The 27,031-nt window shown below is 34.7% G+C and overlaps 1 protein-coding gene across 1 annotated transcript; it reads right to left on the reverse strand.

Moving 5' to 3' along the window:
• Positions 1 to 12,415: 12,415 nt before the first annotated feature.
• LOC149842398 (Rhodanese/Cell cycle control phosphatase superfamily protein) lies at positions 12,416 to 26,123 on the reverse strand. The gene is made up of 8 exons (XM_090001419.1): positions 25,776 to 26,123; positions 25,624 to 25,677; positions 23,455 to 23,604; positions 23,154 to 23,325; positions 22,646 to 22,737; positions 15,743 to 15,846; positions 15,369 to 15,650; positions 12,416 to 12,887 (listed from the first exon to the last, which is right to left on the reverse strand). Exons 1-8 carry the CDS (start codon positions 26,118 to 26,120, stop codon positions 12,716 to 12,718), a joined length of 1,371 nt encoding a protein of 456 aa, XP_089857545.1. The 5' UTR covers positions 26,121 to 26,123; the 3' UTR covers positions 12,416 to 12,715.
• Positions 26,124 to 27,031: the final 908 nt, after the last annotated feature.

Genomic DNA, 27,031 nt, shown 5'->3' on the forward strand with positions numbered 1-27,031 from the left:
GGGGATGGACGTGCACTTTTCCCCGCCCCGCCACAACCACTTTTCCCCACAATATCCCCGCCCCACCTCATCCCCGTTTGAACCGGGGATGGAGGACATGAAACGGGGATGAAGGCGGGGGTGGAGGATAAAATCCATCCCCGCCAGGGAGGCGGGGCGGGGGTGGAGACCTTGTCCCCCGCCCCGGCCCGCCCCACTGCCATCCCTACTCTTGGTAGGGGCTACTTGTGAATGTCACTAAACTGACTGGACGATACAAGTTTGAAACCTGTGGGTGGCGTACTTATTGCAAGGTCGAAACTGGGTGTAATCTATGACCGGTAGGGCTTCAACGGTTTTACCAACCAGAAGTCAACCAGTGATGAGTTTCTTTCAGGTAATAAAAAAAAAATCAGGGACACCAAATGATGTTATTCGGAAGCTTGTATTGCTCTAGCTGTTGTTGATGAGATGAATTCCAAGAATTTGATACATCAAATGAGTTCTGATGCGTGATTCAAAATTCTCGTTATTGTAGATGTTTGAAATTTTCTGGTCAACAAATTTCTAAGAATTCTCAAATTCCATTTTTTAATCTCCCACCAATAAAAAATGAAGCCTTACTCTTTACTTAGTAAAACAACCACAAAAGCCATCTTCAACTTTAAAAAATTGAAAAATAACTTAAATGTATAGCAAAAATAACATGTTTTTTAAACGACTTTGAAATTTCAGAAATCCCTATGCTGTTCAAAATTGCAAATACTATTATTTTTAAGACTTTTTTAGTCTTCACATATATCCTTTTTTATATAAATTTTTTGCATATGCGAATTTTCTTCATCTCCATCAAAAATGACTTAGCCATCACCATCGCCAGCAGTCGACGCTTAATCTCTATCACCCTATAAAAAACCATCCTTCGATGGATCCCCTCGTGGTGCGGGTATGGCAGATTCCATCATGATTAGAGGAGTCATCACTTGGCGGTAGAAAATGACTCTGGTTTTCTGATGAAAACTTGAACCTCGAAACATCACAAATACCTAAATTATTGTGCATTAAAAATTTACCAAATTCGCATAAAATAAGTGTGAATGAACTTTCTTTTAAACTCGAACCGACAAACATCGCAAATACTTATGTTACTTCATATATAAAAAATTACAATTTTTTTTTAACTCGAATCAACAAACTTCGCAAATACTTGAGTTATCATGCATAAAAAATATAATAACGTTGCATAAAAAATTTTGTGAATTTTTTTTAACTCAAATAAAAAAACCTTACAAATACCTGAGTTACCTCTCAGAACAAATGTAATAACATCACATAAAAATTCTGCATTTTTTTTAACTCAAACCGTCAAACCTCGCATATACTTGAGTTACTTCACATAAATAATTTACGAAATTCGCATGAAATAAGTGCAAGGAAACTTTTTTTTAAACTCCCGAACCTCCAAAAATCGTAAATACATGAGTTACTTTTTATAAAAAAAAAATTATGAAATTTCTTATAAACTCAATTTGACAATCTGCACAAATACTTGAATTACATAAAAAATCTGTGAGGTAAATCAAGTATGTGTGAGGTTTGTCCGTTCGAGTTAAAAAAAAATCGTAGATTTTTTATGTGATGTTATTATATTTTTTATATGAAGTAACTCAGGCATTTGAGCAGTTTGTCGGTTCGAGTTTAGAAAAAAATCACAAATTTTTTATGTCAATTTAAGAATTTTTTATGCGAAATAACTCAGGTATTTGCGATGTTTGGAGGTTCGAGAGTTTAAAGGAAAGTTTCATCGCACTTATTTTATGTAAATTTCATAAATTGTTTATGCGAGCTAACTCAAGTATTTACGAGGTTTGTCGGTTTGAGTTAAAAAAATTATAGATTTTTTATGTGATGTTATTATATTTTTTATGCAAGGTAACTCAAGTATTTGTGAGGTTTGTCGATTCGAGTTAAAAAAAAGAATTATAAATTTTTTATGTGACATTATTACATATTTTATGTGAAGTAACTCAAATATTTGAGATGTTTGTCGATTTGAGTTTAAAAAAAAAGTTTGCTCGCACTTATTTTATGTAAATTTAGTAATTTTTTAATGTAGAGTAACTTAAGTATTTGTGAAGTTTTGAGGTTCGAGTTTCTACCAAAAAAACTTAGGTCATTCTCCGCTGCAAGTGGTGGCTTCTCCAGTCGTGACATAATTTGTCATACCCGCACTACCAAGAGATTTATCAGTTTTTTGACAGGGTAATGGAGATTAATTAAGCGTCGACTGCCGACGACAGCAGTGACTAAGGTATTTTCAACGAAGACGAAGGGAATTCACATATATGGTGAAAATTTGCACTGAAAATGATAGGTGTAAAGGCTAAAAAGGTCTTAAAAATAAAAGCATTTACGATTTTAGATAGGAAGCGGACTTTTAAAATTTTAAGGTCTTTCTGAAAACGTGTCATTTTTGCCGTACATTACAATCATTTATCATTAAAAATTCAATGGCTTGAAAAATAAAAGTAGATTTCGAAAGTATAGACTTAATTGTGTCTAGTTTGGTTCAGATGTAGGCATTATTGAATCAAACCTTATCAATTTCCGATTTGGATTCGCAGTCAGATTTAAAGAGCTAACATGGAATCCGGATATGACAAGTTACTCAGATATATTTTATATGCAAACAGATTATCCATAATTTGGACTTAGATTTGGATGTAAAACAGCATACCAAATGCAAATCTGATTATTATCGGTTTCTACCTTGCTTTACCAAAACTGATTTAATGAATTTGGATCAGGTCAAATATCTGACTCCATTTTGATCCATTGACAACCGTATCCAGGACATATTCCACAAAGGTCAATGTTTTTTTTTTTGGAAAATTCAACTAAAACACCCCTCCCCATCCTCTCTCTCTCTCTCTCTCTCTCTCTCTCTCTCTCTCTCTCTCTCTCTCTAAATCACTGACAGCACATTAGCTGGTCTCCTTTTGGTAAAACCTTGCCAGCTTCGACCTTATGGCAAGGAACGCCATTTGTGGGTTTTGAACTTGTGATGTCCAGTCAACTTGATGACATTCACAAGTCACCCAATGAGTGTTTTTTTATTTTGCAGAATAATGATATCATGAATGTCAAGGATGAGATCGACTAATAAACATTTCTGTTACAACCTGGTGAACTCAGGTTTCTAATACATCACGCTACTAATTTATTCCATTAATATCAATTAAAAACCCCATTTAAATGAATTTATTAAGTTTCTCAACTCACCATTCATCAGGCCAACAGTTCCCAAAATTATTTTTTTCTTAACTTATTCAAATTTTACTAAACCTGTGTTGGTGGTCAATGAGACAGGGCTATGTCACACTGTCATAACCAAGGATTCTCGGGTTCGAATCCCATTAGGATTATCCCCCAGCCTGCCTATCCACAAGGAGACTATCTATTAATTTTATATTATCAATAAAATCAAATGTGAATTTTCATGGGAACCAACACCCCCCCCCCCCCCCCCCCGGCGCCCCTTTTATTAAAAAAAAAAACAAAATGGCAAGCCTGCAGTTGGTAAATCCTTGAAGCCCCATACACCTAGCTTTAACCTTACAACAAAAGGATGCTTCCTGTGAGTTTTTAAACCTTGAGTCAGGTGACAATCATGGTCACCCCTAGCCAGGAAGGTGGAGCCCAGTAGGCTGATGTTTCATGAAGATTTAGTAATTATCATTGGTTAATTTAAATATCGGTTGAAAGTATAACTACATTATTATTTAATTTGAAGATTTTGATGCTTATCACATTTTATATTTATATATTAAAAAAATCGTATACCTTTACATGGGGGTGAAGGTATACAAAAATCACATGCCTTTACTTTTGGAACCTGGAATATAGGGATGGCAATGGACCAGGGTGGGGGACAAGGTCTCCACCCCCGCCCCGTCTCAAAATCCGAACCTTCATCCCTGCCTCCATCCCCAGGGATGGATTTTAACCTTCATCCCCGGTCCAAACGGGGGCGAGGTGGGGCCCATTTCCCCTCGGTTTACTGTCATCCTTTAGAAGGATTGGGGATGGAGCGGGGTGGGGCTGGGTGGGGGAAAGCATAAGTCCATCCCTGCTTCCATTCCCGCACGGGGATGAATTTTAACCTTCATCCCGCCTCCATCCCCGTTTCATGCCCTTCATCCCCGGTCCAAACGGGGCGAGATGGGGCGGGGCTCCAATTTCCCCCGGTCCACTGCCACCCCTACTGGAATATTAAAGAAAAAAAAGAAAGCATCTGAAAGCCTGCTTATGGTTAACACAATAGGATTGGAGGACTATAGTACAAAATGGGCGGCAACCCTGTGCCAGCCGAAGCTTGGTGACTAGGGCCGAGGGGTAAGCCCTCACAGTTTTACTCTTGACAGGATAGTGATTGTAAGCCAACACAGCTAGGTATTTGGTCTTTGATCTTGGGATGGTTTCTTCCAGTAAAAAATTTTTTTTATAAGACAAACTTTAAACACAACAATTTTTTTTGAAAGAGAGTGTTTACACATTTCTTTTATCCCAAATAATATGAAATTCTCTCCGAGGCAATTAGAAAGAAAATGACAACTTTTACATAAATTTTAAAATGGACGAGAACGGTCAAGTAGTCTCTGTTGGAGATGGCATTTCACGTGTTTATAGAACGAGATTCAAGCGGAGAAAATGATGAAATTTTCCAATGGAATAGTGTTGAATCTTGAAAACAAGAATTTAGGTATTGTTGTCTTTGGTTGTGATGGCAATCTAAATTGATGCTATATAAAAATTATCAGTGCAGTGATTTTCTCACAAAAATTTTGCCAGTAAAGTCAAATATATTATAATAAATTGCATAACATGTAAGCTTTGTTTGGAAACCCGTAGACGGTGGTTTGGAGTCTATTCACAGAGTTGCCATCACCATCCACTATTTGGGTGCACCTATATTTGCCAAATTTGAGAGTTGGGATGGGGGTTGGACCTCCCATATCCCAAAAATCATCTACATCCTGGATACCATATAATTGCCAAACAAAAAATGATTGTTATACAACAAAAATGATGTGATTTCTAAAATGTCTTACAATTTTTGAAATCCCTCAAATTCATAAATTTTTAACTTTAAAAAGACATTTTTACCCTTCACACAAATGAATTTTCTTTAGATACGAGAATATGCGATTTTTTCTTAAATATGTAAATTTTCTCCTAAATATATGAATTTCAATACGGAGTTGTTCATAACATGTAAGTCTCCGACATGGTGTCAACTTTCAGTTTCACTAGTCACTATGGTGAGCACCCAGATGAGAATTATGATCGAGGTGACATCCATAAACAAGATTATATTCAGAGATACAAGAGAAAATAATATCAGTTCAGTTGACATTTTGAAGGAAATTGAAGGAGATGATTTCTTTGATATGTATTTTTCCAACATGGCTCTTTGGATCTCGTAGCCTTTCACTAAAAATTGAATTCGCAAGATGTTTATCAAAAATCCTGAATTTCACATAAACTAATATGCAAATATGGTTAGTTTTCATCACAACAAAGTAGGTTTGCACATCAAACGTGTGCATCTTCTCTGTTTCGCAACCCCTATGTGAAATTTTTCTTCTTAAAATGTTTTATCTCGCTTTGTTTCCCAACACCCATGTAGGATACAGAAATTTGTGTGTACGTAGTGCGAATAATCATCGCTGATAATTCATCGATGACTTTTTTTAGAATCATCGACAACAATTTTTTCTAGTAAGCACATCTTTAACCGTTGAATCAATTATTTTTTAACATTATTAGCTCGACGGTTAAATACATTATATACAAAAATTTTCATATATTTGCAAATCTCCTAGAGAATTATATCATAAAGAGAGTTTCACATGGTTTCTAAAAAAATTTGTACTATATATGTGAAACTCATAGGGTATTTGTGAATGTAAGCAGATTTTCAGTTATTCATACAATGTATGCATAAATTTCTATATTCCACATGGATGTTGCAAAACAAAGTAAGGTACAATATTTTAAGGAGAGATATTTCACATGGAGATTGCGAAATGGAGAAGATGCATATATTTGAGGTGAGAATCTACTTTGTTGAGATGAAAACTACTTTGCATGAGTTTATTAACTCAATTCTTGCGTGTATATGTTCTTGACTTGGTATATAATTATTACAAGTTTAATTGTAATATATTTATCCTATTGTATATACAATGCTTGAGCAGAAATACATAATTTAATTTTACGCATGTATATATTTATGTCTTATTTTATTGTATTTTTAAGATGAATATCGCATATTTAAGAGAAAATTTGCATATTTAGAGGGAAATCATATATTTAAGAGAAAATTTAAAATTTATGAGACAATTCGCATATTTGGGAGAAAATTAACATATTCGCATATTTGAGAGAAATTTTACGTATTTGAAAGAAAATTTGCATATTTAGGAGGAAATTTGTATATTTGAGAGGAAATTGCATATTTGGGAGAAAATCACATATTTCAAAAAATATTTGCATATTTAAAATAAAATTCACATATTTACATATTTGAGAGAAAATTCACATATTAACATGTTCTGGAGGAAAATCACTTGTGTGGAGGATAAAAAGGTACTTTTAAAGTAAAAAAATTATAAATTTAGATATAAGAGATTTTACAATTCCTTTGTACAACAAAATCCCAACCTTTCTCTCATAATTGGATACCTATGTAATTTAAATACCCGAATGTTTGGTTGAAATCAATCCAATTGGGATGGCCAATGACAGAGAGAGTATTCCCCAAAGGCCAAACTAAGAAATAGAATGCATCACGAAGTCTCTGCAGAAAACATGAATCTACCACCTAGGACGTATTGGTAGTCTTGGGCCCATAACTCTAAGGACTGAGGATTGTATGAGAAGCCTAACCTTCACCAAAGTAAGTATCCCACAAAGTTTGTACCTTCTACCATCTCCACGATAGACAAAGATCCAGTACACAAAATCCTAGGAGAAACGATACACATAATGTAACGACCTCAAATTGCGTTTCAAAATATATATATATATATATATATTAATAGTTTTAGAAAATGGGTAAGAACCGAAGTCCTCGTATGAATTTCTCTGAAAATTCAATAGTAAGGAAATAGCATAAACTAAATCAAGCATAATTTAAGAGAAAATCACAAGTAATAATTGAATAGAACTAACTTACCATTGAAGCAGTTCAAGCAACCATTCAGCAATTTTATACTACATTAAATATTTAAGAATGCATGAAACTAATGTTAAACAGTAAATGATGCATGAATCAATGTATATGCATGAATAACAATTGCACATGAAGTTTTAGTATCTTCACGGTCTCCCACAACCATCATCTAAGATTCTCACACTATCAAAATGACATCAAGAAAGAATATTATTACACTGTTTGGTCACTTTTACCATTTTAATCAATTAAAAGTTTTTTAGATAAGAACAATTATGCAAATCAACATGTAATCACAAATTTGAACCTTTGCCCTATCAATTCAACAATATAACTAGTTTTGAAAAAATAAATATTTCTAGAAATCATTTTGCAATGCATAAATAGCTTCAGTAACACATGAGCAATACATTCTATTGGCCTAAATAGGCCCATCAATAGTTCACACACAACTACTAATCAATCTCATAATAAAATTCATGTCATTACAAAATTTTAGTGAATATAATATACACACAGATTTACAAATTATATTTACAATGCACAATTATCAATAAATATTTATGGCAAATAACTGAATGCAATATTTTCAAATTTATCACATTAGCAAAAAAAAACTTTTTAAATCGACCAGTTTCAACATCTGTGCATCTCAAATTTAAATGAATTTACAAAAATCGATCAAACTTCACAATTTAAATGAAAATAAGATTTTGCAACATAGTAATTCACATGGCTGAATTTATGCATAAGTTATTTTTATTTTTAGTAGTATATTTACATGTCTTGATCTATTATACATGTTTTCTTTTTTGAAAAAAAATATTATTTAGATTTAAAGAAGATGAATCATGAGTTTTTCATAAAAATGATTTTGAGAAATATGCCTAAATAGGGTTTCTTCGTTGGTTCGTATTAGATTAAGTAATAGCTTGATTATTGTTGGTGTTATTCATGTGTTAATCCATATTGAATCTGATCAAATCTAAAACAATGAGATTTCAAAGGTTTTATGGTCTCAATAAGAGTTTTTATAAAAATGTTTTTTGAGAAATCTAAATCTGTGATGATTGATGTCATTCCTGACCAATTTCAGAAATAAATCGATATCTCTTCGAATATCAGTCCAACAAATCTAAATAAAATCGCTATGATGATTTACGCATTTTGATCTTAAATTTAGAATCTTGTTTTACTTTATTTTAATTCTTATGGAGGAAGAAATATTTGTTTTAACAAAGCTTCAATTTCTGGCTTTAGATACAGAACTGTTTTGACCTATCTCTGATAAAAGATATAAAAACCTAAGAAAAATGACTTCAAATATTTTATAAACATTTTGTGTGAAGATTGACATATAATAACAAATCGTATAAAAAGAATTTGGTAAAAAATATTTATATAAATTCCAAGAAAATATTTAATCTGATAAAAATCTTACAATTTACAGATTCTGGATTGAAACTTTTTTTTGAACAAAGTTCAGTAAAATACTTTTAATTATTTTTGTATTTATTTATTTTTAGATCGGTTTGTTGGGTTGTGTCCTTGATAGGTACAAGTAACCACGGTAAACATATCATGATTTTATATGTGTTATGTTATTACTGACAAATTTTATAAAAATAGGTCATCAGGAATCTGAATTTTTCCTGATGACTTATGCTTGTGATTAAGTAGTAACATGTTTGGATCTTGTGGTTTTAATATCTCTCTAACATATACAACATATTATCAGTGTTTATAAACCCTATTAAATCATAAATAAAGGGCTAAACATTTAGAAATGATCTAAAAAGTAATCTATGCAATATGCAATTGAAAGATATGATTAAATCTTGATTATCTTGTAAATCAACTGTTTTTATTGCTTCCAAATGAGAGTACCTTTGTTTATATGATCATATTCAGCATGTTTAGCTTGTTTAATATTTGAATTTATGATTGACTTACTGAAGTTTTTACGAGTCTTGGTTGAGAGAATTAAGACTCTAATTTCTCATAAATTGATTTAGGGTTTTGAGCTCTTTCTTAGATTTTGATTCTTCCAAATACGTACATTGTTGAGATATGATATTTACAAGTTTTGTGCAGCATAAACTGGATTAAGTTATGTGTATTCATCTTGTTTAAGCATCATTACAACTGAACGCAATTAGAAATATATAAGCCTTTCCGGTTTGGGCTTATGAGGACTTAGATCGGGAAAAATAACTTATGTATTTTTTGTTATGGGTTAGTTGCAATTGGTTTCTTAATTTCTATGTTATCATGGGTATTTTATTTAAGCCTGATATGATTTGAGTACTGAAAAGTCAAGATATTAATTAGAGTCAGGTCGATTTGCTCGGTGAGGGTTTATGAAAGCTCTTATCAAGAAAGTCAGGTTTATGGTTTTAATTATGTTTTGATATTTTTCCTATAATGATTCAAAATTCAGTTTTGAATCATATTAGATCTTATATAAATGTTTATGGTGGAGATAAAGGTGAGTTTGATTGCTATGATTATAGTGTATGGATGTCCTATTTTTGAGGAAAAGACCCATACACGTATTGTAATTGAGATTCGTAAATCAATTCAATTATGACAATTTAATTATGTTATTTCTTTTATGCTAAACTGATTATGAGCGTGTTTGTAAGTGCAAAGCATGTGAAGGATGAATATGAAAATGTTGATTTTATTGCATATTGACCATATATGCAATTTCAGAATGATACATTTCTATGATATTATTGCATGCTTATTTCTGAATATTAGAAATATTATGATACTACATGGATAGATTGTTAAATAGTATGTTGACATGATTCCTTGCTATAAGAATGCATGCTCTGAGATGCAGTAATTATGAAATGCATACATAATGATAGAAATCTCACAAGGTTGCATGGGCACTTGGTGTGCTTGATAAATTAATAATTTATGATTCCAAGAGAGAGAACAGTGAAATGACAATGCACTAGCCTAAATGGTAGTTGAATTTACTTATGGCTTAATTGGTAAAGATAACCCTGTGATATAGTTTCGGGTATGCTTTTACCAAGGTATGTTTAACCAGAAAGACTGGTTTGGTCTATCTTAAAGAGGGTAGACGGTATGAACTCTCTCGGCCCTACTCTTTTTATGTTGTGAGGGGCAATGCCTCGACGGTTCTCTAGCCTAAATTTTTTAAAGAAGACCAGGACTGCTTCTCATATCCTAGGCGGGCATGTCCATAAAGTACTTTTGCAGAAGTGAGTAATCATGATCATCATTATGGTGGATTCCACACCCGTAGGCTGATTTTTCTCGAAGTATGTCACTACCTCTCATGGTCTGACTCCGCTCTTAGAGGATACGACTTGACAGTTACTCGAAAAAATTAAAATACATAGCATAATAAACACCCAGGTAGTCTAGTCGGTTTCATGTCGATCCTATGTCATACCCAAGTAGGTCATGGTAATCAAGTAGAACATAAAATACTTGATCACTTTACTTTACTGCACTTTTATTTATATTCACGTGATTGTGTGAATTCATGCATATTAATGAACGTCTTGATTTCATTTGGAATAATGTTATTGATGCTTAAAATTGTTATAACAATACTTGTGTATGTTTTTCTTAAATCATGAATACATGGATATCATGTAAAATCGTTTACTCTGCTAATTAGATATTTAATGCAGTTATTTAATTATTGATGCATATTATGCAAGCTTTATTTATTGTATCTTACATTAGCTATGTGAGTTTTACTAAGACTTTTCAAAGTCTCGTACTTTCAAAATAAAATATTTTCAGAAAATATGTGATTTGAGGAGCGAGTGTAGGGTGTTGGAAAGGATTATGAAGGCTGATGATTTTGATGATCCCAAGGCTACTTGTCTCATTTTAATTTCAACAATCATCAATTATTTAATTAACTATTTATTTGAACAAATTTTTAATGATTAGATACTTAAAATAATGAAACTATTTCATATTTAGTTAATTTCTCTTAGTAGCATGTGTTGGTAGTAATTTTTAAAATGTAATGTATTCGAGAGATTTAACTAAGAATTCAATTATTTAATTGATTTTCAAAAATCAATAATTTTTGTTGTGTTTGCTCGTACAAGTAATAACTTAGATTTTGTTATTTAAACACTTTATTCTCGAATTTTGTTTTAAGAAGTTAATAAACGTTGGTGCATACTTACTCCTTAGAACTTATTTTGGTTAAAGCAATGCCAATGATGAAAGACTTAGATTAATAATTTCTTCTATGTAATAGTTAAATCAGATTTGTTAACGGTGGTTTCGTACTGGATCTGGTACTGTGAAGCTAAGACATGATCGCACTTACGTTCAGCAGACAGGTTGTTTAAAATTTAGTACGATTGAAACGCATCCATTGATGAGACCGTTATATTATTACATTTTGAAAAAGAAAAAGATAAGAAAAAAAATCTAGTTTTTTGGGGTTGAAATCCATCGGGCCATTACAATAATAAGGGTCATGAGCCAGGGGCTACTCTAGCTTGGCTATAAAAAAAATCCAATTCAAGTATTTGGAATGTCTCCAGTAAATCTACACTAGTGACTAAGCATATTTTGGGGGTTTCCAAGAAAAAGTACTTATATATCAGAAAAACATTTGTAGAAAAGTTTTGGAGAAAGGGTTGGCCAGTGGTACAAGTTTTTATTCTTTTTTTAGCTAAATTCATTTCAACCAGTTATTCAAAAGTTTTTTTTTTGTACGACGATGATCTTGCTTTGAAAATGATCTTGTTCTAATGCACATTTAAGAAAAAACTTAAACCAAGTCACAACCTTCAGTATGAAGATTTTCTCGGGAAGGGAAAGTCTTGGTGACAACTTAAAAGGATGTTTTATGGGGAAAATCTCAGGTAAATATCAGCATATATAAAAATTTATATAAATCTAAAAAAAGTATAAAAAAAAAATGTTAATATTGCGATGAAAATAAAATCACAACATTTTCAGCCTGATCTTCACAACTATATGATGTCACCCTTTTTCTGCCAGTGCATGTGGATCCTGCTGTTCTTATACCATGATCATCAAACTAAGCGGCTTTTGTGCACTAAGAAAACGTGTTTAGGATATGTTTTGTTGTAGTATAGACTATAGAGTAGAAAAATGTGAATTCACAAGGGAGTGAAAAATGTGAATTAACATGACCTTAATGGAAAAAATGGAAAAAATGAAAAATAATTGCCACCTGTGTAGACAACAGTAATCTAAATTACAACGGTAAAGCCTATTTTTGCCTTTGTTCTAACTTCAAAAGACATGTAAAAAATGGTATTTTAAGAAAACAAACCCCCCAAAAAAGACATTCCAGGGCGGATTCTCAGTCTATCCAAATGCACCATTAACAAGTTCAAAAATGATGAGCAATACCAACCAATCAACATTTGTTCAACTCATTGATGCTCACCAAGGCTCAAAACAATGAGAGTAAACCGGTCGACTGTCACATGGAAACTCATGTCCCATGTCCCTTTAGCCGTGTCCTCGTGACATAGCTGGTCGAGTGTTTGCAATCTGTGTATCCCTATAAATGTGCCACTTTTGGTATCTTTGATGTCCAGGTAGAACCGGCCTAAGCCTTAGAGCTGATGTGCATTCCAGGGAACAACATCCCCTCAACTCTTCAACGCAGTTGCTACAAGATCTGCATGAGCACTAGTCAGTAAAACACACACACACACACACACACTGCAATGTTTGGTGAATTGACATCATCTTAAAGAATAAACCTTTCTATTGTATTTCAAGAACACGAACATAGACATAAGTTCATGGTGCAGCCCCAACGTATCAATGGTATATGTCAGAAAGTTAGGAAGAACGTCATTGACCAAGTAAAGCCTTTAGCAGAATGCAAATTTGGTAAATGGTGCAACTTTACTGGAAAACAAATAACAATAGACAAACAATATAATCTCAATAAGCTAAGAAACATAGTCTGTAGCATCAAACCATCAACAATCATTTTCTTGTATGATTTCTTTGTGCTTTATTTCATAGTCTCCGGATGTGTTTATTTACTTCACCTTCTGCTTAAATAACGCAACTCCCATTTTCATAAACTTAGAAAAAGAAAGATTCCCTCCAAAATTTATGGTTATAATTTTTATGCAAATCAATGATATATCCATCATGTTATAATTATTGTGACAAATCAAATATTTGTCTAGAAATGTTTTCCAAAACATTATTTTGTTGTAAACTACTACTAAACTCTAAGCTCTGGATCTGAGTGCACACAATTTTTATTTGGGGTTGACAGCTCTTATTTGAGAACCAAATTGTTCTGCAACTAGGAATTCCTGTCTGAAGAATCACACAGGTAAAATAAACTCTTCTTTGACAACCAAATTGTTCTGCTAGAACCACCTCCAATCATTTTTTTGAAAATAAAGAAAACTTGTTAGTAAAGCTACCTCCAGTCATAAAAAGTGAAATTATGTGAAATTTTCAATCGTATAGCTATTCAAAACAATTTTCTTTTAAAAACCACAAAATTTCTGCAATCTTATTAAAGAAAGTTTACATAAAACAACTCATACTTCCATTCAAAGGAAGATCAACTACTATTCATACTTTAACTGAACAGTGTACTTAAACACATAAAATCTTAACAATCAGTTTCTTTCATTTTTTAAGGAAAAGGCAGTATTTTTTCTATTAATGCAAGGAAAAAGAAAAAAAACCCTGTAATCCCACTTCTACCCAAAGTTACCGAAAGATTCTTAAATAGGTGGGAAGCCCGCTTCCCATAAACTCGCTTCGGAAGCGCGATACTCCTCGCTTCTGAAACTTGATGAGAATCTCGATTCTCCCACGCTTCTCCTATGCTGTCCACATGTTTGATCTATTCTTATTATATGTTTTCTCACTCTGCTTTTAATGTTTTTTATGTGTTTCCTCTCTACCTTCTCACTCACTTCCATGTGCTTCCTCTAAATTGGCAGTCATCATTTTTAGATTTTGTTAAAACATTTAATTCAAAAAATGAGTGTAGCTGAGATGCGCATGCTTAGATGAATGTGTGGAAATACAATAAAAGATAAGATTCGAAACAAGGAGATACGTAAGAAGGTAGGCGTTGCATCCATTGAAAATAAGATGAGAGAGAATCGTTTACGGTGGTTTGGACATATTCGGCGAAGGTCTAATGATGCTCCAGTTAGAAGGATGGAGAAATGGGAAAATATATTAGTTAAAAGAGGTTGGGGTAGGCCTAAGAAGACTTGGATGAAGATGATAGGAAAGGATATGAATGCTTTGAACCTCACCGAGGACATGGCATTGGATAGAAATGATTGGAGGAGAAGGATTCATGTGGAATACCCAGAATGATTTTCTTTTTTGGTTCATATTGCCGACCCCAATTGTTTTGGGATGAATGCGTAGTTGTTGTTGTTGTTAAAACATTTAATTCTTACACTAAAAAAATCATGAAATTTAAGAATAGTCACATTTATTTTAGTTTATATTTGTGTTCCATTTTGATTTTCATTCAATTATTATATATATATTTTTTGTTCTTCACTTCCCACTTCCTATACATTTTAAATGCATCGCTTCTACTTCCTGTATAGTTTTCCATTTCAACTTTCTAGTCTGGCAACCTTGCTTCTATCTGTTTACGGTAACTTTTGTCATACAGTTTTGAGTCTTTTGACAGAACAGTCATTGCCTTTATAAGTAACTAAATTTGCAATTCCTCCAAATCACTAAAAGAATTATGAATATAATTTGAAGTTTCAGCAAACGGACACACACAGTATGTTTCCACAACCTCTTGATCCCTTGGCTCCACCTTGTGTGTGTGTGCATGCACGTAGGCGTGTGTGTACACAAACATATTTGTAGCTTGAAAGGAAAATGATTGCATGAAAATTAAATTATGTTGACAAAAGGGAGGGATGATTTCCTGCCACTGTAAAGGCATGGCAGATGTTTTCCAAAATATCCTGTATTTTTTCTGTTAATGCTCTCCATGTCCCTGAAGGTGCACTCATGGAAGCAACATGTTTGTTTTGCTTGCATTTTAGGCATTATTCATAGTAGCATAGAACTGCTTGGCCTATAAACTCATGCACCACTAGAGAAAAAATGAATACCAGTAGAAGTAGCAGAAACTTACAGGAAGAGAAAGTTGCAGTCAAGATTTGCACAGTTACGGTGCCTCAATTCAACCAATGAAGATCCACATAAATAGCATTTTGCTGTTGCACATTTCCGCATAGCACCCTTCTCTTTCTGCTGTTCATATGTGACAGCATCAGGCTTAAAGACAGACGGCTGAAGAGACAGACGTCCATCAAAAACAAATAAATTCCCCTCCCAATCTTCTCCTGGACCCTCGTGCTCAAGGTAATGTGAGACTCCTCCTTTCAAAGTGTACAGATTGTGGAAGCCTTTTTGTCTGTACCATAATTTGCAAGAAAGAATTTATAAGACAAAAGCCAATCGCTTAACAACTGTTCAAGAAGAAAAATTATTATGTGCAGCACCAACCTAAGTAGAGTGGAGTATACATCACAGCGGATGCCTCCTGTGCAGTACATCATAACATCTGTAGTTTCTTTATCGGCATTGGATAAAGGATCTGAACAATCACACTGAATGAATGCAGAGACAAAACACATCAAAAGATAATACATGTGCTTACATAAATATAAGTACAGCAAGTTGAATGGCAATATGAATCTAAAATATTTCTAATGCTCCTTCAAATTTCTCATGGCATCCATCTATAATGAAACTTAACTTCTATACCATCAACATAAAGATTTCACTAACATTATTGAGTAATCTAAATTTTATTCCTTGATTACCTCATTAACTTGCAAGGTTGTAACTATCAAAATAAATAAAAAGGCTATCCCCTTCTATACTATTGAATTGACCACTTTTATAACATAATACAAGTTTAGGTAAGAACTGGTTACCATTTCTAAACAATCTGACGTCGACAAACAACATTGTCACACACAAACATAAGAACTGATTATCTTCCATTTGTTTCAACAGTTACAGCAACAAAATAGATATATGTAGCAATACTTCAAAAAAAAAACTTTATTATACAGATCCGAGAGATTATTATTTTATCAGATCAAACCAAGAAGTAAAAATTTATCATTATATGATTTATTTCCTTTCAATTTGTATACAGCTGAGATCCATCTTTTTACAGTTCTTGTTTGCTTTTCACCATACAAAGACTGCCTAATGAGAGGATATGCTCATATTGCTTTTATTTCTTCAGCTAAAGATATTGATTGCTCAAAATTATTGAAGCAATTCAACAAAAGGGAATTACTGGACGTCTATGTCACATGGGTGCAGGTACGGGTAGGGGTAGGGGTACGACACAGCAATTTCAAAAAATGAGGTAGGATACGGCTATATATATATATATATATATGTGTGTGTGTGTGTTGTAATGAAATATGCGGAAAAGCAAAGAGTGCATTAAGGGCTAACACCCAAACCCACAAGAGACAACACAACATAAAAATATAAATCTCTCTTATTGAAAAGAGAGAGAGCTCTCAAGAGTGAAGAATACAAGAGGGGTTCACCCTTATTTATACACAAAAGAAGGAGAGGAGGAGTGGCCTTATGGCCTTAAAAGAAGAGCCACCTAGGGGCTCCCATGCAGTCATTGGGGCCCCATCGACTCCATGCTGGGGCCCCTTTTAGGTGGGCAAAAATACAAAAAATAAAAAGTAAAACATGAAAAAAAGAATTTACAAAAAAAATAAAGAAAAGAAACAAGTACCCCTATCGGGTACTTGTGAAATGACTAAGATACCCCTATCGGGTATTTTAGGTAATACATATATATATATATATATATATATATATATATATGAATTACATGTATTTTAACACCCTCCCTCAAGCTTTACGGGGATATAACCGAAAGCTTGTTAAGGAGAAACAAAAAACGAGGAGCAGCAAGGGCCTTAGTGAAGAAGTCTGTCAACTGGTACTCAGATGTGACGTAAGGTAGTGATATAGTTCCTTTCAGGTATTCATCACGTACGTAATGGCAATCCATCTCAATATGCTTAGTACGCTCATGGAAGGTGTGATTGCTTGCAATATAAATTGCACTTTTGTTGTCACAACACATCTTCGAAGGAGTAGAGATGACAATGCCCATATCACCGAGGAGACTTCTCAGCCATACAAGTTCCATGGTTTTAGTGGTCATAGCACGATATTCCGCTTCCGTTGAGGACAAGGATACTTTGTGTTGCTTCTTGCATCTCCAAAAAATCATAGTCACCTAAGAAAACACAAAATCTCGTAGTTGAGACTCGGTCATTGGGATTTCTTCCCCAATCAGCATCAGTATAAGCAATTAAATCAAGTGATGAGGAGAAGAAAAGAAAAACTCCCTTAGTTATGGTGTTTTTGATATATCTGACGATCCTTAAGACTGCACTCATGTGCACGGTTGTAGGTGCATGTTGAAACTGACTGACAGAGTGGACAGCATGAGCTATGTCTGGCCGAGTAATGGATAAGTAGGTTAGAGACCCAACAAGTTGCCGGTAGGGAGTAGGATCCTCGAGAGGTGTTCCATCTTCCAACCTTAATTTTGCATTGATGACTTCAGGGGTTTCTGTCTTCTTATCATCGAAGATACCAGATTTGGAACAAATGTCAGCAGCCAGTTTCATCTGAGAGAGAATGTACCCTCGAGGAGAGTACGCCACTTCAATCCCTAAAAAGTATCTTAAGAAACCAAAATCAGACATGTCAAAATGTTCTTTTAAAACTTTCTTAATATCATAAATTCATTGCTCATCACTTCCAGTGATGATCATATCATCAACATAAAGTAGTAAAATAACTACTGAAGACCCTGCACTTTTCACAAATAAAGCAGTGTCAGTATAACATGAACGAAAATTCAAACTTGTCATTACATTACTAAATCTATCATGCCAAGCCTTTGGGGCTTGTTTTAAACCATATAATGTCTTTTTAAGTTTGAGAATTTTATTTTTACCAATACATACTCCTGGTGGGGGATCCATGTAAACTTCTTCATTTAATTCGTCATTCAGAAATGCATTCTTAACATCTAGGCCATTTTTTCACTGACGCAATGGCAATAAGAGTCCTAACACTAGTCATTCTAGCAACAGGTGCGAAGGTTTCTTCATAATCTATACCATATTCTTGAGCATATCCTTTAGCTATTAACCAGGCTTTATAACGTTCTAATGAACCATCACTCTTAGTTTTAATTTTGAAGACCCATCTACATCCAATTGATTTCTTTCCAGTGGGTAACGAAGTTATTTCCCAAGTTTTTGCCTTTTCAAGGGCACTAAGCTCTAAGTTCATGGCTTCAACCCATTAGTGAATGTTTTTTGCCTCATCGTAGTGTGAAGGTTCATGAAATGAGTGCAACGCAATTAGACACGCTCTATACCTTGGAGTTAGGGACTCATAGGAAACAAACCTATTAGGATTATTGGAGATCCGACCGGATCTCCTTAAAGAGGTTTCTTCTATGTTGGATCCTTGAGAGTATTTTTCTAAGGCGCTCATTTGAGTTTGTTGATCACGCCTAACATAGGTTTGGATTGGTCTATCACTTTCATCTACAACATTGTTAAGAGGAATGTCCTCTAGGTCATTCAAAGACTCACTAGAAATTTCATCTTCTTGAGGAGTCTCATCTTCTTGAGATAGAAGATCAAATAAAAAAGCATATTTACTTTTGTCAATATCTTTAGTTTTCACAAAACCATTTTCATTTTCCAAAAAGGTTACATCTTTGGATACATAGAGTTTGTTATTTTTCAATTCAAAACATCTAAAACCCTTTTGATTTTCTTCATATCCCAAGAAAACACATTCAATAGCTTTAGGAGATAATTTGTCCCGTTTATGAGTAAGGACAAAACATTTACACCCAAAAATTCTTAATCTATTGAAATTGGGTGTTCTTTCAAATAGTTTTTCATATGGAGATGTATTTTGTAAGGATGAAGATATCATTCTATTTATTAAGTAAGTTGAGGTTAAGGCCACTTCGACCCAAAAACTCTTCGGAATTTCTTTGGAAATAAGGAGTGTCCTAGTGGTTTCCATGATGTGTCTATGTTTTCTTTCGGCCAAGCCGTTTTGTTGGGGAGTCTTAGGACACGATCTTTGATGACAAATTTCATTTACTTCTAAATAATTTTGAAATTCATTTGATAAATATTCTTCACCCAAATCGGATCTAAGAGTAGAGATATTACTTGAAAATTGATTTTTAACTATCATATGAAATTTTTTGAAGAAGTCAAAGACTTCGGATTTTAAATTGAGAAAGTAGATCCATACATACCTAGTGTAGTCATCAATGAAAGTAACGTAATAGGAGTACCCTCCTTTAGACATGACCGGGGAAGGACCCCAAACGTCCGAATGGACTAACTCAAAAGGTCTTTTGGACACAAAAGTTCGGTTTGGAAAAGGAATGGATTTCATTTTGCCAAAAATACAATTCTTGCAAACAAAATGTTTCTCATTACAAAATTTCTTTCTAAATGGAAAGGAGTACATTTTTGAGAAACTTGGATGTCCAAGTCTTTGATGCCAAATTTCAATATTTTTATCTTGAACATGGTTACAAAAAGAGTTAGTGGGGAGTTTCAAGTTGCTCATGTAATAGAGATCTCCCCTCCTATGGCCTTGCCCAATCTGCTTCCCGGACCGGAGATCCTGTATAGAGCAATCATTAGTTGAGAAGGAGATTTCACATCCATGATCACATATTTGAGCAACAGAGAGGAGATTTAAATTAAGTTGAGGTACAACTCTCACGTTTTGCACGAAGAAATCTTTGGAAAAGTTTAAGGTTTCAAAACTTTTTACTTGTAAAGATGTGCCATCGACAGTTGAAACATAGGAGTTTTTATAGTTATTACACAAATCGGAAAGCTCATTTTCAAGCGGGGTCATATGAAAGGAAGCTCCAGAGTCAAGGATCCAAGAAGACATACCTAGAGGAGAGGAAGAAGCTATGGCGGCACCCGAGGTTGATGGTATCTTGATTAGAGTTTGTAGTGCTTCCGATAGTTGAGCAAGAGAAAAAGATTTCTTCCCTTTGATGGTTTTCTCTTTCTTTTGAGTAGCTTCTTCAACGGAAGCAACCTTATTTTTAGGTGCTTCATTCAACTTAGGGCAATTAAGTCTTATATGACCCAGCTCTTGACAATGATGGCAAATGGCTTTTCTATAGTTGTCATTATAATTATTTTGCCTTCCAAAATGTGGAGGTTTGTAAGCTTTCATATGGTTGCCGGGTTTTGATACGGCCAAGACATCATCTCCTCCTTTAATCATGCCAAGACGAGTTTCTTCTTGGCATATTTCGGCTATGGCATCTTCCAAGGGAAGAGGCTTAGATCTATGTAGGAGGGAAGATCTAACTTGTTCATATTCGGGCCTAAGCCCATGTAAAAATTGGAAAAAGTGTTCTTTTTCCATTTGTTCTCTCCTTAATTCCACATCCACACTAGAAACCCATTTTGGTTCTAGTAAAGATAGTTTATCCCATAGGGGTCCAAGAGTGCTAAAGTAATCCCTTACACTCATTTCTCCTTGCTTGATAGTCTGGATTTTTTCTTGAAGAAAGAATTGACGAGCAAGGTCTTTTTGAGTAAACATACCTTTCATAAAGAACCATGCTTCATTAGCCATCTGAAACTTGGCAATGTTGGCGCAAATCTTGAGCTCCACATTGTTCATAAACCAAGAAAGAATCTTGGCATGCTTACTTTCCCAATCTTCCACTTTAGATTGGTGATCTTCAATGGCCTTCATGTGGGCATTCTTGATCACCATCCATCTTAGTTAGTTGGAGTTGTGGTTCCGGAATGGTGCCCATAACGTATCCCCAAAGTTTTTTACCTTTGAGGTTGTTCTCCATGGCGGCGGCCCACATCATGTAGTTGGAGCCATTGAGCTTGAAGGAAAGATCAATCTTTTGTTCTCCTTCCATTTTAATCACTCACAAGAGGATAAATGAAAAGAGATACAACAAGAAAAAAATATAGCTACACAACTAGCTATATTAAGAAGAAGAGCATACACAAGGCTCTGATACCATGTAATGAAATATGCGAAAAAGCAAAGAGTGCATTAAGCACTTACAACATCCACTAATGAACAAACAAAAGGGCTAACACCCAAACCCACAAGAGACAACACAACATAAAAATATAAATGTCTCTTATTGAAAAGAGAGAGAGCTCTCAAGAGTGAAGAATACAAGAGGGGTTCACCCTTATTTATACACAAAAGAAGGAGAGGAGGAGTGGCCTTATGGCCTTAAAAGAAGAGCCACCTAGGGGCTCCCATGGAGTCGTTGGGAGCCCCCAAACGGTCACAAATGTGACCGTTGGGGGCCCCATCGACTCCATGGTGGGGCCCCTTTTAGGTGGGCAAAAATACAAAAAATAAAAAGTAAAAAATGAAAAAAAGAATTTACAAAAAAAATAAAGAAAAGAAACAAGTACCCCTATCGGGTACTTATGAAATGACTAAAATACCCCGAGTATTTTAGGTAATACATATATATATATATATGTATATAAACATATATATATATATATGAATTACATGTATTTTAACATGTGTGTGTGTATGTGTGTGTGTGTGTGTGTGTTGAGAAAGAGAGTTTGGATCTATAATAAGGTCCATATCAAAAATAAATAAATAAAAGCCTGTAAGGGAGGTGACTATAATTTTTTGAAAAAAAGGTGCAGGAGAAGGTCCATATCAGAAATTAAAAAAAGGTTTGTAAGGGAGAGGGTGACTAATTTTTAAAAGTAAGGGGGAGGGGGAACAAAATTCTCTTTTTAATATATAGGGCACGAAATCTCTCTCTCTCTCTCTCTCTCTCTCTCTCTCTATATATATATATATATATATATATATATATATACATATATATATATGGCAGATTCGAAGAAGAAGAGGAGGAGGATCCGGTATGCTCTCTCTCTCTCGTCTTCTTCCTTCTCCTCTTTTGTCCTCTTCTTCCTTTTTCTCCTCTTCCTCTTTCTCTTTCATCTTCTACTTCCTTCTCCTCCTGTCTTTTTTTCTTCTTCTTCTTCCTTCTGATTTTTCTTTTTCTTCTTCCTCCTCCTCCTCTTTGTCTTTCTTTTTCTTCTTCCTACCTGCCTTTCACTGAGGTCAAACAAAAAAAAAGGGTTGGATCGAGTTGGACCCAACCCGATCCGGACCAGCACATACCCATGCTGCATCCGGTACCAGTACCCGTGTCGACACGGGTACGGCTGCCATGTTTCCATGTCTATGTGACATAGCTGGAGGTCAAAACCTTCTTCATAAGCTTTCCTTCAACCCTTTTCATGCATTAGCTTAAACTCTTACCTCTGAATCAGAGAGCCCAAATGAAGTGCTCCTGAAGCAATCAACATGTGGACGCTGAGCTCCATGAAAATGACCAATATCCCATTCATAACCTGTTCAAAGAAATTTATCAAGTTGTTAACTACGTTGAAGAGACACCTACTGGGTTTCAGAAGGTTGAAGATGAATCTTAAATTTTTACATCAAATTCAACTGAAATGCTAACTCCAAGGGTCCATATTAAAAAATACATTTGCATTATTTCCACAAAGATGTACACTCATACATAATCAAACAGCACTAACAAGAAAACGAACGCAAAAAATCAGATGAACTTGGACGGATTAATCCCTTAAAGAATTCCATAAGTGACGAGGAATGTGACATCATATAATTCATGACATAAAGTCGATAAATAAAATTAGTTGCAATGGGAAGGGCTAAAAAAGGAACAAACTAGACACTAGAATTCATCCACTAAGGGGAAATGAGTTAGGATAAATTTTAACAGGAAAAGAAAAAGGGTTACCATTTCTGACATCCAAAAGCAGGAGCTTCCTATTCTGGGCTGAGCCGCTACATTCATTTGAAGATGCTGAATTCCTTGCAGTTTGAAGTCGTTTTCTCCACTCGGATGGATCCAATGGTACAGCCCTCATTGCTGGGTCCAGTAAAGGAAGGTGTGAGATGCCCCCTTCCATCTGAAACAACAAAGTGAGATACCCCTATCAACCTCATTCATCAACTGAAGCATATAATAATAGAAGTCAAATATTGCAAGTGCTGAACCTTTCATTTCTACAAAAAAAATGTCAGTATACGCAGCTTGCCTGAACTAGTGAAGGTTTATACCGCAGTTTAAGGCGAGGAAATGCATGCCCACTTGATGCTGGTGTAATCTGAACCAGAATATCAGAAAATCGCTCATCTTCCTTTAACCATTCAACATATGCCAGTGCATCCTGGGATGGACCACTATACTGCACGAGAGCTGGAGATTAGTTTTTGCAGCTTGACATAAAAAATGATTTAACCATCCCAGAAAGAAGACAGTGAACAAGCGGTTTCCTTCTGTAAAATGAAGTAGATTCAAATTCAATCTATAGCTCCATCTGTTCAAGCAAAGCCACTTGAAGGGTAAAGAGATTAGAGTCATGTTGTAAACAAAAACCAGTTTACTTGTTATATCCTGTGGGTATTAGATACCTAAATTAGTAATGACATTTACAGTTAAAATAGCAAATTCAAAAAATCATTCTTCAATCTGTCACAAAGGCAGATTTTCAATAGCTGATATACAAAAAGAGGTAAGTCTTTATGTAGATGGATGTGGTCATCTTACTAGCTAGTGAGACAACTGCATTTTAGGTGAATGGCATGCTGAAATATGTCACAAGACCTTGCTAGTCTTTCATTTCAACATAGCCCTGCAAGGTTCACAACAACAACAATGGAAAAAGAAGAAGAATTATGGCAAACTGATCCAAGAATATTCTGTCATGAAATGCCCATAAAACTGACACAAGATTCTCTCATGAAATGCCCATAAAATCTTTGTTAGGTCCAATCTATATGCAAATCCCTGACTATTGGAGGCTGACTTAATACAATTCCGTAATAAAAAGATCAAAAGAAATGGGAACCATATTACCGATTTTCATGAGTGATGACAAAGTGTGTTGGGTATTCTATAATCACAGAAATACATTGCTAGACAACATAACCTAATCATGATGATGATAAGATGAAACTATATTCAATATTTACTGTTTTTGGAGTGAAGCCCTTTGTGCATATTGTTTTCAATGAAACTTGCATTCCATATTACGGAAAAAAATTATCTTTTAGCAAATTTTACACTTTTAATGCACATTTCATCTTTTTCTATGCATTTTTTTATTATGTTCTATATTTAGAAATGTTCCTATTTCTAGTTTCCTGTTCCACCAACAAACTGATAAAACAAAAAAGAAAAAGAACAGCAAGAAAACAACATTGAATACCAAGCTATTACATTTCCGGTATATTGATTGTCAATGACAACCAAGGGGCACTAACAACCTCAAACAACCGAGTCCAACTTTATTGCAAGTTAGTGATATGCCTTTATGTACCGCAGACTTCTGAATTTAAAGAGATAAGCTAACTGGCAATAACAAGCACAATTTATAATCCTTAAATAATATTATGTGCCTATAAATCTCCAAGTTGTATCCTATTCAACAGTCACACATTGATCCACATCATAACCATGTGATAACTCTCCTTTATTATTATGTCTCCATCACCGTCGATGGATGACATGTATATGATGGTAGCTGCTAGTGCTCAGGCGATTCATATACAACAGTAGCTGATGACCATAACTTGTTTGATTAGCATTTAATCTTGGAAACTAGACAATGAAGCCGAAATTCACATGGTTAAGAAAACAAGCATGCTGTTAAGTCCATTACAGAGTGTAAAAAAATTCAACACAAAGATTCTTCCAAGAGTCATTATCATCATCACCACCACCATCAAGCCTTTCCCCCATCTAGATGAAGTCAGATTCAATAGTCCTGCTTCCTTGACCATTCTCATCTGATGCTAAAACCTGAACTATTCCAAATTCTTTCATACTTCCATTTGCCATCTAACTAAAAGTCTTCACTAGCCTCCCCCATCTCCAAATACCTTCTATAACGAAAGTTTTCTTCCAAAAGTAGCAAATGGTATGTCATCCTTCACCCAAACTCAAAGCCTCAACCTCATTCTCACCAAAATTTCATAAAATTTTTACCATGAAGTAAGCGCCTAAACTGTTCCCGACAACAATCCTTTTGATAAATGCAAAACAGCATATCAGACTTGAGTAAAAAGCCAAAGTTCAAACCATCAACACCCTACATCTTTTCTTGTTTCGCACCAGAGAATCCATGAGAAAAAAACTTGTTCAGTAGCCCTTCATGCAAAAGAAACAAATAAAAGAGAAAAAGAGAAAGCACCAACAAGTTCACCTGCGCATTGATGCCTTGCTCGTTCAAGTATATCCTACCACATATATCACGACCCTGCAACACCCACAAAAATTAGGACCAAGATTTAGTGTTTAGGCGTCCCATTTGACAAACTGAACAAGAAAAACACATCACCAATTAAAAAGAGCAACCTCTAGAAAGGATTGGTGCTTGGAGACCTCCTCTTGCGGGTGTAGTATATTAACAAAACAGTAGAAATTCACCACTATAAAATCCTCCTTTTCCCATTTCCCGTTCTCTGGAGGAGTTTTGCTGCAATGCACTCGACACCCACGAAAAGTTTTCCATCTCTGAGAGGAAAGGGGTGCAAAAACGTGTCTTTTGTTGACGATGGCCGAGAAGAGAGAGGATTTGTGGGCTTCTGGTGCTGAGAAGAGGAGATTTTTCGTTGGATTTCTGCAGAGAGAAGGTATGAGAGAAGAGCCCACAATCTGGAATCGATTGGTGAGGCTGGAAATCTGAGCCGATGTCTCCATTAGGAGGGGTCTCTCCTTGTGAGAAGATGAGCGTTGTTATTTTTGGATAGACCCGTATCGTCTTTAGCAATCCGAGAAGACCCCGTATCAGATGAGTCCAACGATGTCTCGAATCGGACCTAAGGGTGGCCGCCGCTGCTGCAACCATCAAAACATGTCATAAAGGTACGGGTACGACCCGTGACACGACTCAAGTTTGACACGTGATTTTGAATTTTTCTCTTTTGAAAATAGAGCACCAGGGGACAGATTTTTTATTTTTTAGGACTCGACAAAAAATGTTATTTGATGATATTTTAATATAAAAACATATACATTTCATTCAAATATTATTAAAAATATTAACATATTAAAATATTAAAAACTAATATTTCTATGTGTCAGAGCACTGTCAGCGTATCGTGGGGTGTCCGATTGTGTCATTGTGACAGAGGGATCCAATTCAATGTTGACCAACTCTAAAGCTAAAGAAAAGTTCACTGGGCTTGCTTGGACCCAAGGATCTTACTAAGCCCGTATGTTCAAATAGACCATGTCTGGTTGGACCGTGAGCCAGATAAAATTCCAACCTAGATTGGATTGGGCTTGTGAATGGCTTGTCTTTGGCACAGGCTAACCTATTTACCTTCAAACTTGAGCCAAGGCCAAATACAGTTAGGCTACATTATTCTAATCTTTCATGCAATCTTCTGTTTGCTTGATTTGGTAGACTAGACTAGACAAAAATTTTCTTTTGGAAAGGCCATATGTGTTTGCTCTGCCCTGTGATTCTTGGACTTTCTCAGCTATCTGTGATTCTTTATCACAATTATAGAAAGATCATAGCTTACACAAACATGAAATTAAAATGTGTAGCCTATGATTCTGAAATATCAACTGTGAAAACTGATATAAGTTGGTTACAAGTGTGA

Source organism: Nuphar pumila, chromosome 3, assembly GCF_984573655.1.
Source record: "Nuphar pumila chromosome 3, dmNupPumi1.hap1.1, whole genome shotgun sequence".
NCBI classification, from domain to species: Eukaryota; Viridiplantae; Streptophyta; class Magnoliopsida; order Nymphaeales; family Nymphaeaceae; genus Nuphar; species Nuphar pumila.

Excerpts from the sequence above, each read along its gene's own strand:
- LOC149842398 (XM_090001419.1), bottom strand. The coding sequence starts at position 26,120 with ATGGAGACATCGGCTCAGATTTCCAGCCTCACCAATCGATTCCAGATT. Across the intron at positions 25,678-25,775 it reads AGCACCAATCCTTTCTAGAG|GGTCGTGATATATGTGGTAG; the intron begins GTTGCTCTTTTT and ends TGGGTGTTGCAG. Across the intron at positions 22,738-23,153 it reads GCTTTTGGATGTCAGAAATG|GTTATGAATGGGATATTGGT; the intron begins GTAACCCTTTTT and ends TTCTTTGAACAG.